The 19,904-nt window shown below is 43.5% G+C and overlaps 1 protein-coding gene across 1 annotated transcript in view; it reads left to right on the top strand.

The window, feature by feature from the left end:
• PAPOLG (poly(A) polymerase gamma) overlaps positions 1-19,904 on the top strand; it is a 38,191-nt gene that overhangs the window by 17,202 nt on the left and 1,085 nt on the right. Inside the window, exons 7-22 of the mRNA XM_083175887.1 lie at positions 4,544-4,655; positions 6,143-6,232; positions 6,573-6,711; positions 6,828-6,900; positions 7,659-7,779; positions 8,198-8,282; positions 11,143-11,196; positions 11,896-12,015; positions 14,985-15,094; positions 15,446-15,567; positions 15,651-15,826; positions 15,911-16,011; positions 17,058-17,281; positions 18,557-18,616; positions 18,898-18,957; positions 19,210-19,904. The exon at positions 19,210-19,904 is cut by the window's right edge and continues 1,085 nt beyond it. Of these exons, the coding sequence (XP_083032013.1) occupies positions 4,544-4,655; positions 6,143-6,232; positions 6,573-6,711; positions 6,828-6,900; positions 7,659-7,779; positions 8,198-8,282; positions 11,143-11,196; positions 11,896-12,015; positions 14,985-15,094; positions 15,446-15,567; positions 15,651-15,826; positions 15,911-16,011; positions 17,058-17,281; positions 18,557-18,616; positions 18,898-18,957; positions 19,210-19,308 (1,746 nt within the window). The 3' untranslated portion in view covers positions 19,309-19,904. The remainder of the gene's footprint in view (positions 1-4,543; positions 4,656-6,142; positions 6,233-6,572; positions 6,712-6,827; positions 6,901-7,658; positions 7,780-8,197; positions 8,283-11,142; positions 11,197-11,895; positions 12,016-14,984; positions 15,095-15,445; positions 15,568-15,650; positions 15,827-15,910; positions 16,012-17,057; positions 17,282-18,556; positions 18,617-18,897; positions 18,958-19,209) is intronic.

Below are 19,904 nucleotides of genomic sequence, written 5' to 3'. Positions count from 1 at the left end.
CCTTTCTTATTCCCTTTTTATAGCAAACTTTGCACCTTTTTTGTGTCCTGCCCTTTCTTGCAGTGGAGGGGATTTCGTTCGGAAAATGCTGCCCTGGTACAATACGGGGGCCAGTACTAGAAGTACTGGGGCCCTCTGCCTGCTGGTTCCCAAATACTAGGCCCTTTATGACTTCCTCTTGAAAGTGCATAAATGTCCCCCTCTGGCCGGTAGAACGGAATAGCACGTAAGCGTTATACAGTGCCATCTGGATGATATACACGGCCAGCTTCTTGTACCAGATTTTTGTTTTCCGCAGGGCACTGTACGGCTTCAGTACCTGATCTGAAAGATCCACTCCGCCCATGTACCTATTGTAATCCAGGATACAATTAGGTTTTGAGGTGTGGGTACTGGTACCTCGTACAGGGACGGAGGTGGTACTGTCTCCGTGAATTGTTGTCAGTATAAGGACATCCCTCTTGTCCTTATATTTGACCAACAACATATTTTCGGTGCATATTCCCCTGCTTTCACCCCTTCTCATTACTTGGGCAATGTGCGTTTTTGGGAGGCCTCTTTGGTTCTTGCGCACAGTACCGCAAGCTGCTGTACCTCTTGAACCAAGGGCCTTAAACAGGGGGATGCTAGTGTAAAAGTTATCCACATAGAGGTGATAACCTTTATCCAGGAAGGGGTGCACTAAATCCCAGACAATTTTTCCACTAACACCTACGAGGGAGGGGGGGCATTCTGGCGGTTCAATTCTTGAATCCTTCCCTTCATATACCCTAAACCTGTGAGTGTACCCTGAGGTGCTTTCACACAGCTTATACATTTTTATGCCATACCTTGCCCTCTTACTGGGAAGGTACTGGCGGAATTTAACCCTTCCTTTAAAATGTATAAGGGACTCGTCTATGCAAATGAATTTATCTGGGATGTACATCTCTTCAAATTTGGCACTGAAATGATCAATGACCGGCCTGACTTTGAATAGCCGGTCAAAGGTGGGATCATCTCTGGGTGGGCACTGTGCATTATCGTTGTAATGCAAAAATTTAAGGATCGTCTCAAATCGAGCCCGGGGCATGGCCATACGGTAAAATGGGGTGCTGTACAGAACATCTGTACTCCAATATTGCCTAATTTCTGGCTTTTTTACTATGCCCATATGAAACACCAGACCCCAAAACGTCATCATCTCTACTGCATCTACAGGGGTCCACCTAGCAAATGATGACGTGGGGTTTTGAGCAATAAACTGCTGGGCATATAAATTAGTTTGGTCCACCATTAAATTTATAAAATCATCAGAGAAAAATAATTTGAAAAAGTCAATTTCTCTGAGACCTGTGGAATCAAATTGGATTCCTGGCATGGCCAAAAACTCAGGAACCTGGGGCTCAAAATTGTCTGGTGGTGGGGTCCATACGAGATCAATTATTGGGGGGGGGGTCTCAGCTGCTCTACGGGGGCGTCTTTGAGGGGGTCCCTCATCATCAGAGGAGGAAGAGGAGCTTAAGGCGAATCCTTCAAATTCCCCGCTTGCATCACTGGCTGTGTCAGAGTCAGAAGCAAGCATGGCATATGCCTCCTCCACTGAATACATTCTTCTGGATGACTGGGATGACATTTGGGATGACATTTGGGATGCCATTTTTATTTTTGTGTTGCTGGTAGTGAAATGTTTCAACACGTGTATAGTGTAGGGGGGGGGTACAAACTTTATTTCAACCAGGGGGGTATGTAGTGTGTAGTGTGAATGTAGTGCAGAAAAAAAAAAATACTTTATACAAAAAAAAAAAAAAATGAAGGGGTTAAAAAAAAAAAAAAAAGGTCCTGCGCCAAAAATTGAGCACAGATGTTGGTCAGTAACGTCCGTCACTGAACAGCGCTCAAAGGCAACAGGAATTTGATCAAAAAAAAAAAAAAATAGATCAACCCTGTGCCGAAAAAGATGATCAGTGATGTACGTCACTGATCAGCGCACAGCGGCCACAGGACACCCCCAAAATCAGTGTGTGTAAAAAAAAAAATTAAAAAAAGACCCCACAGCACACACAAAAAAAAAAGGTGATCAGTGATGCGACACTGATTACCAGTGAGGGGCAGCAGGTGCACAACCTTTGGTGCAACTGACAGTGCAACTGGCAGGTATATATAAAAAAAAAAAACCTCTGCACCCCTAAAAAGTTGCTGATCACCTCAGATATAGTGATCAGCACAAAAGGCGGGGGCAGCAGACACAAAATTTAGCACTCTCTATCACTCTGTCACTATCTCTCTATCTCTCACTATCTATCACTCTATGACACTGCAGCAGCAGCACTGACAGTTATATATATGAAAAATAACCCCTGCACCCCCAAAAAGTTGCTGGGGGTGCACAAAAGGGGGGCAGCAGACACAAAATATAGCAGTCTCTATCACTCTCTGTCACTATCTCTCTATCTCTCACTATCTATCACTCTATGACACTGCAGCAGCAGCACTGACAGGTATATATATATATATATATATATAAAAAATACCCTGCGCCCCCAAAAAGTTGCTGATCAGTTAATTTATACTGATCAGCACAAAAGGGGGGGCAGCAGTCAGTTATATAAAAAAATATATAGCACGATCTGTCACTATCTCTCTATCTCTCTCTCTATCTCTCTCTATCTCTCTATCTATAACTCTATTACACTGCAGCAGCACAAAATATAGCACTCTCTGTCACTAGGCCTCTCTATCTCTCTCTCTCTATCTCTCTCTCTAACTCGATGACACTGCAGCAGCACAACACAGCACAGGATGTCACAAGATGAAGCAAGATCCCAAGCAGTGATCAGGTAAGTATTGAGCAAGGTTCTGGTCAGTAAATGGCGACAGCTGGGCACGGTGACCGCACTGCACGCTATTCCAGACCGGAATGGCGTCTGCAGTGTAGTCCCCGTTAGTTTAAACCCCCCTCCATGGCTGTGATTGGTCCGTCGGTCCGACGGACCAATCACGGCCTTTGGGGGCGGGCGGGGTGAGGTGGGGTGACACCAGTGTCACCCTTACACCCCGCGGTGATTGGTGCTGTACTTTACAGCACCAATCACCTCCGATCCCGTGTCACCGGCGAACGTTATTCGCCGGTGACACAGAAAACGCTGTAATTGGCTGTTCACACTGAACAGCCAATCACAGCGATCGCCGACGGGGGGGCTGCATCGCAGTCCCTGCATGCAGGGGCATGTCTGCTGTCAGGGACAGCAGACATCGTCCCTCTGTCACTGCGTCTCTAGAAGAGTTAGAAGTCATGACGTATATATACGTCATGTGTCGGGAAGTACTTCCCGGCCATGACGTGTATATATACGTCAAATGTCGGGAAGGGGTTAAAAGAATAGTAATCCTTGCTTTTTGGCCAAAAAGAGGATGTTTCCCCCACATTGTTGAGGCTGTCCACACAGGATCCTTGGATGCTGCCAATATCGCCCACGTTACTGCGACAAGGACCGCTATCTCATGCAGACCTGCAATCGCTCCGTTTAACAGCCTGGAAGTTGAGTCGTCTATCCTGATCAAGGAACGTGTTTCGGTACAGGTGGCACAACTTCTATAGTTAGCATAATTTGCATTTTTTGTACTGGGAAGTAATTAGATGGACACTATTTCTTTATACAATTGAAAAGAAGGAATGTGGAACATGCATGAATAACTGTATGAACAATAAATTGATGGATAATATCTGTACCTAATCAAGCATAAACAAAGTGAGAACACCACTATTACAATATGAACCGAGCATAAAGCCTGATAAACTGAATTACACATACACATGAATGAGAATAGTGAGCCAGTGAGTTAACAATACTTTATTATACCTGCCCTTTTTTAACAAGAGGCATTGGAATATATGAAGAATTATACTCACCAGGTCAATCACCGATTGAGCAGGGAAAATGACAGAGGTGAGCAAGAAATCGGAGTGCACTCTTAGTTTTTAATCACTACAGCTTTTTCACAGTTTCAAACCGCTTTCACAATCGCACTTTATATCATAGGGTTTCACAATCGCACTTCGTGTGGGTCATAGGGTTGACAGCACTAAGGTCGACATGCGTTGGATTGATCACTGAAGGTTGACATGGGCTTAGGTCGATATGGGGTTTCCTGTGTTTTTGTCCCAAATGTCTACAGTAGACATGGACGCCATATCGGTGCACCCTCATCCCCTTGCATGGCTCGCTGCACTTGCCGTGCTTCGGGCACAGTGCCTCGCTCACTATTTTATTCTCCCGCCACGCTCTAGTGAATGGGCATGAAATACCACCTTTCAGCTCCAAAAAAGTGAAAAACCCCATGTCAACCTTGACTCATGTCGGCCTTCAGTGGTCGACCTTAGTGCTGTCAGCCTAATGACTGAATACCTTTAGTACTGTACATTTTTAATTCTGTCTGTTTGACTCCCTAACCTGTGACTTCCATTTAGTTATCAGTACAGTGAGCACCCAATATAGGAATACTTTTCTCGATTGGCTTATGGCATGTAGTTGTCCTAAGTTTGTGCTTTGTTTTTCCATAGATTGACTTGGTTTTTGCTAGATTGCCCGTGCAGTGTATCCCTGATGATCTGGACTTGCGTGATGATTCACGATTGAGGAGCTTGGATATAAGGTGCATCAGAAGCTTAAATGGTAAGCATAATCATTGCAGGAACACCGGGTGCCTTACATTTGTTACTACTTTGCCAAGTTAATGAAGTGGCCTAAAATTATGGTTACTCTACCATCCGATTGGTGCGACACTGCTTGAGGGGGAGAATACAGTCAAGGGGCGCACACACGTTGAGGTGTCAAGGATTTTTGCTAAGCTTTATAGGGTAGGCGATTTCCCGGTGTCTAGATTGCCCATATAGAGCCCATACACATGCAGCAATGTGTGCTAAGCGATTTACTTAAGCAAAAGTCAGGGTAGTGGTTCAGGATGACTTGGATTGATATTGCTCATTCTTTGCACACAGCAATTTTCAGTCACTTAAGCGATTTGAAAAGATTTTGCCTGCATGAACTGACTTAAGTAGCAGGTGATAAGGACATGCAGGACCGCATCGCTCTGGGACATACAAATGAGCGACCTAGTCAGATTGCTTAGAAAAGAGCACGAAATTGCTCAGTGTGTATGTCCCTTTAGCCACAGTAAATTACCGCACTTTCTCACTTTTCTCTGCAGGTAAGTAAATGATCTCCGATAGCAGGAGCTATGGAGGATAAGTTCCCAAATCACTGGGTTTTTTTTGCAGGTTGATGGGTTCATTTAACAGTGAAAAAGGGCCATAATTGTCAGGAATTCTATAGGTTCACTATTAGGTCAACATGGGGTTTTTAGCTACAGACATGTGCCAACAGGCGGTATTTCATACCCTACCATCCACTAGGATGTGTTGAGAATAAAATAGTGTGCCCGAAGCATGCCGAGCCAAGCGAGGGGACGCGGTGCTAAGTTTCATTGTCCCTGGCGGCATTCGAGATAAAACGTAAAAATCCCATGTCAAGCTTTTGACTACCTTCCCCATGTCGAACGACTGCTTGTGTCGACCTAATGACCCGTGTCAACCTAGTTGCTGTCTATCCAATGATTCATACACAGTGGAATCACTAAAGTTAGTTTTTATTTTTACACAGTAAACTTGACAATCAATTGAATTAACCCATGGGTTTTTAGTACCTCCAAGACCATTGGATTGAAGGCCTTTTGATTTTCAGCTGGTTTTCTTTTTTGGTCGTCCTTTATGGCATCAGGCTTTAAAGAGCTGGGCATTAGAATAGCGCCATCATCTGTCTTCCACATCGCAAAATAAGTCACTACATGTGCCAGTGCCTGGGACTTTAATTTCCTGTGCGTTCCCCTTGTTACAAGCCATGCTGGCTTGGTGCCTTGAGATTACACATCCACCAGTATATTGCATTACTCTTTACAATATTCTACATAGGCAATTATGCCAGCTTTTTTACATTTTAGATTTCGTAAAGGCATATTTTTATTTTATTTTTTTATTTTTTTTGCTATGAAGACTTATCACTTGTAGCTCATAAGTCACTTATACATTATTTGCAGAAGTGTAATAGAGTATAAAATCTGCTGTCTCCATCCCATTGTAACATTGTGGTTTTGATCTTTTTAGGTTGCAGAGTTACAGATGAAATTCTCCATTTAGTTCCAGAGAAAGAAAACTTCAGACTAACCCTGAGAGCCATCAAGCTGTGGGCAAAGAGTAAGCAGTGACTTTATTTTTCTAATTAGGTTCTATTGCCATATTATGGGAATGCCTGGATTTGCCGACACAGTACTGACTCCTGGATTGCCTAATACCCCTTTCACACCAGAAAATGCAGGAACCCACCCAGGGATCATGCCAGGGCATTCCCGGGTTGGCCCCTTTTACACCAGAAAAGTCCCTGCATTTTCTGGTGTGTGTATTTCTGAAGCACAATCAGGTGGAAGTTGTGCTTCAGTAAAATAAATTAGTCCTCAGATAGCTTATACAAGGGTCTTTGCTGTCCCTTTGGTTTCTTTTGTAATTAAGTTGTTGCGTGATTTCCTCTTCTTTCAAGGGCGTTGCATTTATTCCAATATGTTGGGATTTCTCGGCGGTGTGTCGTGGGCAATGCTAGTAGCAAGGACGTGTCAGTTGTACCCAAACGCAATAGCATCTACTCTTGTGCACAAGTTTTTCCTTGTTTTTTCAAAGTGGTAAGTGTTCAGGAATCATTGCTGTGGATATATATATATATTGCACTATGTAGGTACCTGATAAATGCATTTAATTTTTTAGCATGTCTGTATCTAACATAATGTTCCTCCCATAGGGAATGGCCTAACCCAGTGTTGCTGAAACAGCCAGAAGAGAGCAATCTGAATCTACCAGTTTGGGATCCCAGAGTATGTAACACATGTACACAGTTAGAGGACAGACCTTCTGTTCTGTCTATTAGCCAGCTTCTAAAATGTCCAAGGTTTCTTACATTAGGAGACCTAAGATGTGGCCTGTTGTACACTACCTATACCGCTTTGTGCCTGAGTTGATGATCCTAAACACTTAATGCCCCCATACACTATGCAACTTCTCTGAGGGAAGAAGGTGCATGCGATCCCCTTGAGCCACCCGGCTGCTTCCCGAGAGGTAGGATCACATATGGTACACTATGTGGCCATTTTGCATACAATGTATCATATGTGATCCCTGAAAAGGTTGCCTGATCTGATAAATCTTGGTGGCAGCCCTTGCTATCTCTTGATACATTACGCATGGGACCACAAATCTGAATTAGAGCTTAACTGCCTGCAATTTAACACTTCATCAGATTTTTTTTTTAAGGGCCAAAGGGTCTGAATCAGATTATAAGCGCACAAATCACACTAGTGCATCTGCACCTTTGCACTTGCTGATATCTACAAGCGACCATGGAATATCCAGCAGGAATGAAACTTAAGTCTTGTAGCAAAGGTGGCATCCTATCACAATACCACACTTTAGTCACTGAGCTCTTCCATATGACCGTTTTGTTTCACATGTTTGCAAATGGATACTGCATGGCTAGGTGCTGTTTTTACACCTGTGACAACAGGTCTGATTGGCCACGCGTCACTTAGTTCAGGCGTTTCATCTATTTCTGTGTTTGTCTGCGTTCTTTCTCCAGGTAAATCCCGCTGACCGGTATCACCTAATGCCTATAATTACTCCAGCATATCCTCAGCAGAACTCCACTTACAACGCCTCGACCTCAACACGCACAATTATGGTGGAAGAGTTCAGACAAGGTTGGTATACACTGTCCAATACCATAATACATGGGTCTTCAAACTGTGGCCCTCCAGATGTTGTGAAACTACATGTCCCAGCATGCCCTGACAGTTTTGGCATGCTCTTATAGGGGAAAAATGTGGCAATGCATGTTGGAACATGTAGTTTCACAACATCTGGAGGGCCACAGTTTGAAGACCCATGCCATAATATAACATGAAGTTTTTAGTATTTGCCTGATTTTACCTTTAATTGGCTTCCTATTCTTATAAAGGGCTGGGCACATAGTGGTTCCAGTTAGCAGCTGTGCTAATGGATGAACATATGCAATGAACACTACATTAGCCTGACTTCTGGAATACCTTTCTTGAGCGTATCTGGCATTGTTTTTTTTTTTTTTTTAGTAAATAACAATGTTGCTTGTTCTCTCCGAAGGTCTGTCTGTCACTGATGAAATCCTTCAAGGGAAAGCAGATTGGTCAAAGCTATTTGAACCACTAAACTTTTTTCAGAAATACAAGTAAGTGTTTCCATAAACTTGCTACTGACAACCTGTTGTATGAAAATGGTAGCACTTACAATCCCTGCCATATAACACTAAAGGCAGGATTGTTCATTGACTGGTAAGAGGGTGCAGGGTACATATTACACCCTGATTATAGCACAAGGTTCTCTGTAAAGGCTACGGTATATGCAACATTTTGCAAAAGAACACCTGTAATACCTAGAACTCCCCAGCAGAGGTCAGAGCATAGTTTTGTATGGTCTTGCCTGCTAGCACAATCACATGCTTTGAATTTCGTTTAATGACTGAAGTAGTGGTTGGGTCCTACCTGCATGCAGTCATTCAGTGCAGGAAAGGGGGGGGGGGGGGGGGCGTTGACCTAACATTCCTGGGTGTCAGACTTTAAAAATAATAAAGTGAACTCATTTAGTATGAACAATCTATTTCCTATTGCTATACTGTTTCCATCTTCAGAATCTATGCAGAGGTTTACGGATACCCACATCCATTTAGTCATGTTTAAATAGAGCTGGTAGAGCTGCACCAGGTCTAAGGGGGGTATTCAAACACTGTCGTGCTCCCACAGCCATCTCCCGACGGGAGAGATGGCTGCGGGGCCCTATTCAATGCTGTCTTCCCCGACAGCATTGAACAGGGTTTCTCCGCAGAACGAGCCCGACATCACAAGCTGTCGGGCTCGTTCTGCCGAGAAAAGCCGGATATAGACTAGCTCCCGGCCGGAGCTCATCTATTTCCGCCCTCAACTCGCGGCCACGCCCCTTTCTCGCCACCCGGGACATTGAATCCTGACCGCTGAGCTCCAGTCGAGGCAAGCGAGAACGGGACAGGGGCACGGCTGTCGAGCTTGCTCGACAGCTGTACCCCTGACATTGAATACTCCCCTAAGAGTGCGTCACTTTTCATAGGACAATTCAAAGATTGTCATGAATTGTGTGAAGCTGTGGCATGTAAGGCCACCGTATGTTATGTCTGGCACATGCTACCAGGCTTCCTAGAGCAGTCACATACTGCTTTGTTACCTGCATGTGTGCAATACAGACACTTAAGCTTTATAAGAGGGATACGGTCAGTTGGTCGACATGGGTTTTTCTTTTTTTGAGACGACGTGCCGACAGGCGGTATTTTATGCACTTCCATCCAGTAGGGCGTGTTGGGAGAATAGAATAGTGTGCCGAGTGCAGCAGGGTGCTGTGCCCAAAGCATGGGGAGCGCAGCGGGGCATTTAATCCTGTGTCCATGTTGACATTTGGGTAAAAAAAAAAGTGAAAAACCCATGTCGACCTAGACCCCTGTCAACCTTGCACTATGTCGCCCATCTTTAGGTCAACCCAATGATCCATACCCTTATAAGATATATGGGGGGGGGGGGTGCTCAGTGTAAGTTTGGCAGCACACATCTTCCCTAATTATAAGCCGACTCCGAGCTGCACCTCTGTTAGAAACAGCCATTCCCAGAATTGTTACCAACTAGTCTATTCTGGGTGAAGTGTCTGCACATGTACAATATTGATAATTAGCAGAAATGGCAAATAAAGGAATATAATGGGTAGATCCCAATATGTGATTCAGGAAAGTCTTTCTGGCAGCGCTTCCCTATAGTTTGATTAAATCCAAAATACCGGTAGTTTAATACTTAAGTAGCCACCAGAATTATGTTCAAAATCGTCCAGTTTAATGTAGCCTATTTCACATGGGATGTTGCTATTGGCAACCAATCAGTTGGCACATTCTAGAAGATACCATCTGATTGGTTGACCATAGCAAAATCCCATGTGAAACAGAACTGCCAACTTAGTAAACCTTTTGAGACTCAAGCCGAAATTTACGAAGACATTATCTCCTACCGATATTCCTGCTTACTAATATTAGTAATACCCATTTTATACCAAACCACCGGGTGCGACCCGGCGTTTGGTCCCTTTTACACCGGCGTGCGTGCCCCCCCCGGTTCCTGTTTGCCGCTTGGAGATGACATTATCTCCAAGCACCGGGACCTGGACCGCTGCGCTGGGGGCAAGCCCCAGCACTAAGGTAATCTGCTGGGCTGCCCCCGAGCACCCCCCAGCTGTCTGTGCCCCTCCCCCCTGTCCAACCTGCGGACACTGCAGTCCGCAGGTTGTATGTCCTCCATTGATGTAAATGGGACCCGGCATACCCATTTACACCACCCTCTACATAGGTCCTAGCAGTGTTCTACCCAGGTCAGAACCTGGGTTGAAGTCCCGTGTAAAGGGACACAGCGTGTCCCAGTTACATCACCTCTGACCTGCTGAAGACCTGGGGTTTTGCGGCGGTGTAAAAGGGGTATGTGACAGCCTATTTAACATATGATGGGAGATATGTTTTAATTTTCTTGAATAGCTGAACAAACTGAATTAATTTTCTTGAATAGCTGAACAAACTGAATTAATCTAATACCTGACTCTTCAATTGAGGCCGTTTTTAAGGCATTTTTGGTCCATTCCCTTTTTTTTTTTTTTTTTTTTTTTTATCAAATACAGCCGTAAAATAAATACTGCAACGGTCCCACAGACGGTGGTGAAAAATTTGCTGAACCAGGTGTTTTTCACCACTGCTGAGTGGGTATTCAATTAGTGCTGATTTCTCGGATCCAGCCCTACATGAACTATATATTGGAGATTTGGAAGTAAATACTAAAGGGAATGACATTGCATGTCTTTGAAACCTCCTTTGCCAAATTAAGGCAGTGTAAACCACGCAGGCATTTGCCTATAACAAGGACCATTACTGGAGACTGTGCCACATTATATAAATGTATAACCTTGTTTTTTTAAATTAGAACCTGCTTTTGTGTCTTTGTAGATTAATGTTTCATTAATATGTACATTTGTAGGCATTACATTGTCCTGACTGCCAGTGCGTCCACGGAGGAGCATCATCTGGAATGGTAAATGTCATTTTTTTTGTTATTTTTAAGGTTGGGGTTAGTTTAGGCTAATTTGTCACCTTGTCAGAATTTTTTGATTTGTGTAGCTTCCATGCTCAATTTATTATCTGTATTGATTACTGCTGTTCATTCGAAGGTGTAGGGTCTTTTTTTTTTTTTTTTTTTTTGCCTTCTAAATAGTTACTATACTGTATCTTTAGCTACTTTTATCAAGGTGTTTGGTCAAACATACCTGTATCCGGATGACGGTAGACTAATCTGGGTTGACACTGCATTGGTCAACATGATCTTTAGAAATCATTTTTTTTTTTTATGCTTCCATTCACACGGACACAGTTTGGGAAGGGTAAAGTGTGCGGAACATGGCACCTTGCTCGACGCATATCAGGCGTATCTGTACGCTAATTTGAGCTCACTGAGATTAAATCTACAGTGACATCAAAAAGATGAAACTCGAATCAACCATTTTCAGATCGACCACCTGCCTTTGTCAACCTTGTGTATGTCAACCATTTGGAATAGAGCTTTTGACTGACCCTTTATACCATAAGCAAATGCTCTTATATAAATGTTACCTACTGATTGTGGTCCATGAAGAGTGTGTTAAAAAATATATAAATATATTTTGATCTTATTTACATTGCAAAGCATTTAAAATGACCTGTTAACCTTTTAACTAGCATTATGTGTTTCCTATAGGGTTGGTTTGGTGGAGTCTAAAATCCGTGTACTTGTTGGAAACTTGGAGAGAAACGAGTATATAATGCTCGCCCATGTAAATTCCCAGTCTTTTCCTGGGAGTCGGGACCACTGTACAGAGTAAGTTTTTGAGATTTGAGGGGGGGGGGGGGGTCAGTTAGCTGCCATAACCAGGGTTTTCAGAAAATGCAGCTAATTTTTTCAACCTCCTTTTATCACAGCTATACAATTGCTCGCATCTGATAAATTCACTATAAACACTATGGTGAATACCATTCACCTACTCTGAGCAGGTGAAATGCTGGAGAAAATCCCTATTTTTGAGTAATGGCTGTACCATTTCAGAAAGCCTTGGCCACCCTCCTTATGATATTATTATTATTATTATTCATGGTACGGGACAAGTATATTGGGATGCTTTAGGAGTGAGACAAGTGTTTTTAGGCTTGCAGGTGGGAGTAATCGGTAATCGCCTACCCGCGATAAGCAGTTATGTTTTCCGGGTGATCGGTGCGATAACTTTAGCCAATATTGAGGATCGCAGCTAATTAGCTACACCCCTTGGTGGTTAGAAGCCTGTGCCCACTGTCTGTTTGCAAAGCTGATTTATGTTTTTGCACTTGAACTTTCTAATTGCAATCTTGTTAGTCTTTATTTGAGGGGGATTCTTTAACTGTACATTTTTATTACCAGTTTTGAAAATCTAGGTGATTCAATAAACCATTTGTACACAATAAATAACTAAACTATCTTTCACCTATCACGATGGGGCCTACTGTGGCCTTAATGTAGATTACGGTACTCTTTACTTAGAAGGGCGGCCATCTCGGGCATTGAATGCACTAAAAAAATCAGGTGCGATGCGACAGACGAGATGCCCGAGATTTCCCATAGGGAACAATGTTAAATGTCTCAATTGACCCGATTTTCCTGTTCAATGCCTCAATTGACCCAATTTTTCCATAGGAAACAATGTTAAATGGGCCACAGAGGCCAAATAGGCACCCTGAAGTGAATAATGGCCACCCGAATTGTTAACGCCACCCCACGATCAACGTCAACCCAAAGCGTGGCGAGCGCAGCGAGCCCGCGAGGGGCGGCGGTACGCGTCCTACAACCTTTTCATACCCCCACTATCCACGTCGGCGTGGAGTTGAGAATAGAAAGTGTGGCGAGCGCAGCGAGCCACCGAGCCCGAAGCGTGGCGAGCCCCGCGAGGGGACGCGGATACCTTCACAGGTATCCGCGTCCCCTCGCGGGCTTCACAGCTGTCCGCGTACCCTCGCTGCGCTCGCCACGCTTCGGGCTTGGTGGCTCGCTGCGCTCGCCACACTTTCTATTCTCAACTCCACGCCGACGTGGATAGTGGGGGTATGAAAAGGTCGTAGGACGCGTACCGCCGCCCCTCGCGGGCTCGCTGCGCTCGCCACGCATCGGGTTGACGTTGATCGTGGGGTGGCGTTAACAATTCGGGTGGCCATTATACACTTCAGGGTGCCTATTTGGCCTCTGTGGCCCATTTAACATTGTTTCCTATGGAAAAATCGGGTCAATTGAGGCATTGAACAGGAAAATTGGGTCAATTGAGATATTTAACATTGTTCCCTATGGGAAATCTCGGGCATCTCGTCGGTTGATCGCACCCGATTTTTTAGTGCCCGAGATTTTTTACTAACGATGCCCACGATCAAAAATCGTGGGCGCCCTTCTAAGTAAAGAGTACCTAGATTACTAATCTTACCACAACAGTCATATCAAAGGGGGCATAGTAAAAGTGGAATACTTAAACACACTGGAACAACCTCCCGCCACCCATCAGGCTTTCTGATTCCCTAACCTCCTTCAAGCGCTCCCTCAAAACCCACTTCTTCCGACTAGCCTATCCCTCCTCCTCCTAACCTCTTTTGCGCCTCCTATTCTGCCTACCCTAACTCTCCATCGGTTCCGACTTATCCTATTGTTTTTTGTTTGTCCACCCACCTCCTTTTAGTCTGTATACTCTTATGAGTAGGGTCCTCCTTCCTCACGTACTCACCCTACCTCTTTACATCACCAGTGCTCCTGCCCTGTTTCTTCTCTTCCTCAACTGCATCTTCAGTCTCCTCGACAATTTCGACACCTACTTCAGAACTGGTGCTTATTTTAGCTCTCCAGCTATACCCCTATTTATGCTGTATTTTATCAACACACCCTGTACGTTACCCTGTAATTTGTTTTTTGTTTGCTATGTACGGCGCTGTGGACACTTTGTGGCGCCTTATAAATAAACCTACTACTACTACTAAACAAGGGTCTCCATATCAGAATGTGTATGGGTCATTGGGTCGACCAGCCGAAGTTTTGACAGGCCTCAGGTCAACAGACAAAAGGTTGACGTGCCTAAGGTTGACAGCCAAAATGTCGACATAGGTATTTTACAGGTTTTTAATCCTGAATGTGGACCCTGACACCGTATCTGTGCACCGCATCCTCTCGCATGTGTCGCCACACTATTCTATTCTCCATCCACGTCCTAGTGGATGGTAGGGCATGAAATACCACCTGTCTGCTCTAAAATAAACTGTGAAAAACCCATGTCAACATTTTGACTGTCTATCGAATGCTTATGTCGACCTTCTGACCCTGTCGATGTAATGGTGTTGACCTAGTGAGCGTATCCCATCAGAATACCTTTTTGAACATATGTAACCATCTTGGAGAGGACTGAGGGGGAATAAGGTGTTTTCCAGTGTTGGGCAATGTCAGGTTTGGTGTTGGAGTATGTGATCTATTCTATATCTACAGTGTGGTTAGAGAAGAGTCTGATGATGGGGTAATAAAGCAGTCTCTGGTTTTGATGGGAGTGTAATCCCATTAAGATCCTAGTTTCCCTTAAACATCCCATTAAGTGCATGTTGTAGCAGCAGGCATATGTATAAATGTCCTTGTGCTCAGAGCGGTTTGCCTCCTATGTATTGTTGTAGCCATTGTCCAATCCTATCCAGCTGTTTAGGGTCTTTTTTGAGGTTGTGTAATTTGCTTTTAAACCGTTTAACAAAATGTGAACTGTTGCATTGTATTAGTTTTCTTGTTTTTTTCTTTCCCTCCAGGAATGAGTATATGTCTATGTGGCTTCTTGGCATAATCTTCAAGAAGGTGGAGAATGCTGAAAGTGTCAACATTGATCTAACACATGATATACAGTTATTCACCGATACAGGTCTGTTTCTTGGAGTCTCTCTGGTTAATGTGTTTTCAATTTTGATCTTTTACACCAAACCCATTTGGGACATTGCTAGGAAATTTGATTCAAATTCCCTGTGGCCCAGAAAGGCTGTTCTATTAAATAGCCTTTCCTGTCGCTGCCTAAACAAAGTCGGTGGGAGGGGGGGGGGGGGGGGGGTTAGTTACTTTTCATCATCTGCAAGGTTTCTGCAGACATCGAGCAACCGCACATGGTGTTATAATTGCTATTTGGCTTGTACCAGTGCATCAATAAGCTGCAGTAATTGTATAGACCCCATTGCAGGTGAAATTTTCTACTTAAATACGTTGGTTTTCTGCCCTTTAGTTTATAGGCAGGCAAATAACATAAACATGCTGAAGAAGGGGATGAAGATTGAAGCAACGCACGTAAGGAAGAAACAGCTCCATCATTACCTTCCTCCAGAAGTTCTACAGAAGAGGAAGAAGGTGAATTATTGGTCAGGTTTTCTGTTGTGAGTAAAGTGACTTGGAATTTGAAAGGATCTGCTAAAGTCTATAATCTTTTGTAGCAAAGTGTCCCCGATATCAACCGCTCATCTTCAGGTCTCTTATCGAAACGCTCATCTCTGGATGGCAACTGTCTGGACAGCTCCAGAGATACAGACACCGGGACACCGTTTGAGTCTCCTACATCTTGTCCCAAAAAGTCTAGAACAAATAGTCCAACGTTACCAGATGGACACAGGTCAGAGTAACGGTCTCCTTATTATCTTACACTTCATTGAGTCGGTGATTTGTAAATAAACGTCAATCTTTTTCTTTAATGTAGGATGCCTGTATCAGAGAGTGCCCCAGCAACTCAAAAGCCAACAAATGCTTCTGTGCCTTCAGATAATACTCAAGGACAGTCTATTCCAGTTATTGGAGCAAGTAAGCATTTAAACATTTTAAGGGATTTTTTTTCTGTGTAGTCGTAGCTTCAAATGTGGAGGCAATACCATGAGTAACCTGATATTTTGGAGAATTGGGAGTGGGCTTTAGGGGAGCAAAGCCTCAGTTTACAGTCCTAGATACCATGGGCCTGCTTCAGATATGATCGCTAATGCAATTGTGGCATTTTTGTTTTTACTATGCTAAATGATAGCCACAGCCACCTGGAAATGTACGGAGATGCCCATTGGTGGCCTTGCCAATCCCAGGAACAGTTTATTTGCACACTGCAGTGGTCACAGATACTAATCAACCATTTGTGGGGTGTACACATGGAGAACTTTTAATTGGAGTTTTTGACTAGATAGTCAAAATCTAGAAGGTTCTCCTGCTTAGTTAATATTGTCTAGCAGAAATTGCTTAGTATAGATTGACTGTGCAGGCAAGGCAATTTTGACTAGATCATAGACTATCATTGCTTAGACTTAAATTGCTTAGTCAAAATCTCCAGTGCATCTAGACAAAATTGCTTAGACAAAATTGTCCATTAGTCAAGTGTGTACACCCCTAAGACAGTGGTTGTGCAGAATGATACTACTTTCAGCACTAGTCCTGGGTGGGGTGTAAGGAGATAATGCATCAGTATGAGCTGATGTGCTGTCTCCAAGGGGACATTCCTAGAGGGGGAGTTTGTGCTCCCCTGCTTCAGCGGAAATTATAATAAATCTTGTCTATATCCCTTCCTGCTTCACTTCATTAATGAGGCCGCTGCAGTAAATCTGGCCAATTATTTGGATTGGCTGTCAGAAAATCTCATTGTCTGGCTGTGCTCAGCCCGTTTGTCCTCTCCCTGGGCTGCACAGTTGTCTGTGCAAATGGCATTTTCTTGCTACCACTCCCAATCTTGTGGTCCCTTGATGACCAAAGGCAAACTATTCATGTGATTGGTTGCATTGCCTACCCTATGTACAAGATCCTTTTTGTATTGAATGGTTCTGCATCCCAGTCAACTGAGGACTTGCAATGATTATATATATTTTTTTTAGATACTGATCCTGCCATCGTAATAAAACGGCTGATCCAATCCGGCTTCACCATCCCTACGGTTGTAGGGCTTAATGTTGTTCCACAGCTTGTGTCTCCACCTAACCACTCTATGGAGCATCACCAGAATGAATCGGAAAGTATCAGTCCTAGAAGTGCTGCAGCTAAAAGGACTCTTCCCTTAAGCCTGGAAACGTCTCCAAAGCGAACAAAGGATACTGAAAAGGTTTGAATGCTCATAGGTGTAGCGATACCATTCAAGAGCCAGTGTTTACTTTCCTGCTGGGATTTGCAATCTTCCATATAAAATAGAAATGGGACACGTTGCAAAACTGCTCCTAGTGGTTTTCAGTTTCTACTTGTTGCTGAAGGTGTCCATACACTGTGCGATTGCCGTATGCAATGCCCGCTCCCGCCGACGTCCCATCGCAAAGTTCAAAAAGTAGGTGCTGCACATACTTTTTGAACTAGCTTCGGATTGCATAGCACACAAATCGCATGCAATTATCGCAGCGTGTATGGGCACCTTTAGTGGTTTAAAGAGCTTTGCCACACAAGTGTCACTGATTTTATGTAAAAGCAGGAAGTGTGTCACTCAAACATTGGTGGTGCCGCTTCCTCAGGTTCCCAGTGCATTGGCAGTCATTTGTCACTGCTTATATACCCGCAGGCAGCAGATATGCATTGGGTTGACCACTGAAGGTCAATGTGGCTTAGGTTGACACATGAAATTGGTCGATGGGGTTGGAAGGTCGACACAAGCATTAGGTCAACATTGGAATGGTTGAGGTGAGGTTTTTTTTTTGTTTGTTTTTTTGAGCCGACAGGCAGTATTTCATGCCCTATCATCCACTACAGTATGGTGGGAGAAGAAGTCGGTCAAGCGCAGTGAGGCACCGGGACCAAAGCATGGTGAGCACAGCAGTACACTTTGACAGTGTATAGATGGAGCCTTCTTCAGCTAGCCTTCTCTGGATAGCCATGGCTCACCGAGGCGTATTGTTCTCAGCTGCAATACAATACATAGAACAATACAGTAGGGCAGTGGTTCTCAACTTCGGCCCTCAAGTACCCCCAACAGTTAATTTTCCATGTCTCCACACAGAATCTCAGGTGAACTAATTAGCTCCACCTGTGAGCTTTTAAAATGTCAGTGAATGAGTACACCTGTTCTCCTGCCAGGAGACCTGGAAAATATGCACTGTTGGGGGGGGGGGGGGGGGGGTTCTTGAGAACCACTGCAGTAGGGGATTAGCAAAGGATTAAGTCCAACAGCTCTGGCTCACTTAATCCTATTAAAGGGCTAGATGAGGCTGGCTACATCTGTAGAGGTCTACTATGTCGACATTCAGGACAAAAAACATGAAACGTTTGTGTCGACCTAACAACCCTGTCGACACTATGCATGTTGACCTAATATTGGTCAACCATACTCCAGAACAGCTAGTTTTTTGTTTGTTTTTTAGTTTTTGTATACGATAATAAACTAATTTCTCCGTAGCTCCTAGGTATATCTGAGTCTGCCTTTGAACAGCCTGAAAACGAGAAGCTCCAACCCTTGGTAAGTTGGGTGCCATAAGCAATTTGGCTGTAATTATTTGCAGCAATACTCTATTACATATGTGTTGCATACAGAACATTGTAAGTCTCACTCATCATACATCTGATCAACTGCATACTCCTGACGAGCACTAGGAAACTTCATAAGAGGGGGGGGGGGTTCCAGTGGGCAGTATTAGTGCAATCATAATGGGGTTAATCATGAGATGCTAGTAACTGAATGTTATGCACGATAGGTTAGCTGCGCTCCCTTCTTAGACCCTTCATGCTTTTTCTTATTAGGAGAGAATAAGTGCAGTAGAAGCCATGCCAATTCCTACTATTGACCGCTCTAGATCACAGGTACTATCTATGAAGTCTGTATATTTACATTGGTGAAGTTCCTGTAAATCCTCACAAGGTAACCTAGAAGTACAAGGTGCTATACGCTGAGCTTCTTTGTCAAGAACCTCACATTTGCCATTTTTATCTAAATGCATTTTTATCATTCTGTGTTAATGCTCATGCGATGGCTTGTCTTCATGATGTGTTTTTAATGTATTTCTACAATCTGTTCATAATGTTAACATCCACCTGATGTTTATCTGTTTATAGAGGCTACCCAGTAAAGAGCTGCCAGATGCATCTTCTCCTGTGCCAACCAGTAATATTCGGGTCATTAAAAATTCTATCAGACTAACTCTTAACCGGTAACTACGTCACATAAGGTGTAAGGCAGTTGCTGAGCAGCTCAAAAAGTATTGTGTGGACGCAGCATGTATGTTTGTATAGAAACCTGTTCTTGTATGTATGGATCATGAACTGTGTAAACCTAAAACTGTTGCAGAATATTGATATCCCACTTCATACCCTAAAAATGTATAGTGCCATTATATTCTACATACAATTTTATACACTCTTTTAGAATGTCTGTTTTTGTAAAATTTAAAAAAAGGAAAAAAAATATATGTTGCTGGGATTTGTAATGAAATCCTATAAAGATTTTGAGGGCAGATTTATTAAGCTCGGTGAGATGAGTCTTGTTTTTATCACCGGCCAATCAGCTCCTGTAATTTTTTATTTTTTTCAAACCAAGCTTGCAACTTCAGTTAGGAGCTGATTGGCCAGTGATAAAAAAAAGATCAGCTCCTAACTGAAGTTGCAGGCTTGGTTTGAAAAATGACAGGAGCTGTTTGGCCGGTGATAAAAACCAGACACTTGATCATTTCACCGAGCTTAATAAATCTACCCCACAGTCTCTTGAAAAGTCTTTCTCTAGCTCTCAAACTGTCTCACTGCCCTTTTTTTTC

The sequence above is a fragment of the Crinia signifera genome, chromosome 3 (genome assembly GCF_055691185.1).
Source record: "Crinia signifera chromosome 3, ASM5569118v1, whole genome shotgun sequence".
Classification (NCBI taxonomy): Eukaryota; Metazoa; Chordata; class Amphibia; order Anura; family Myobatrachidae; genus Crinia; species Crinia signifera.
The sequence above is the reverse complement of the archived record's forward strand: the minus strand, read 5'-3'. Positions and strand labels throughout refer to the sequence as shown.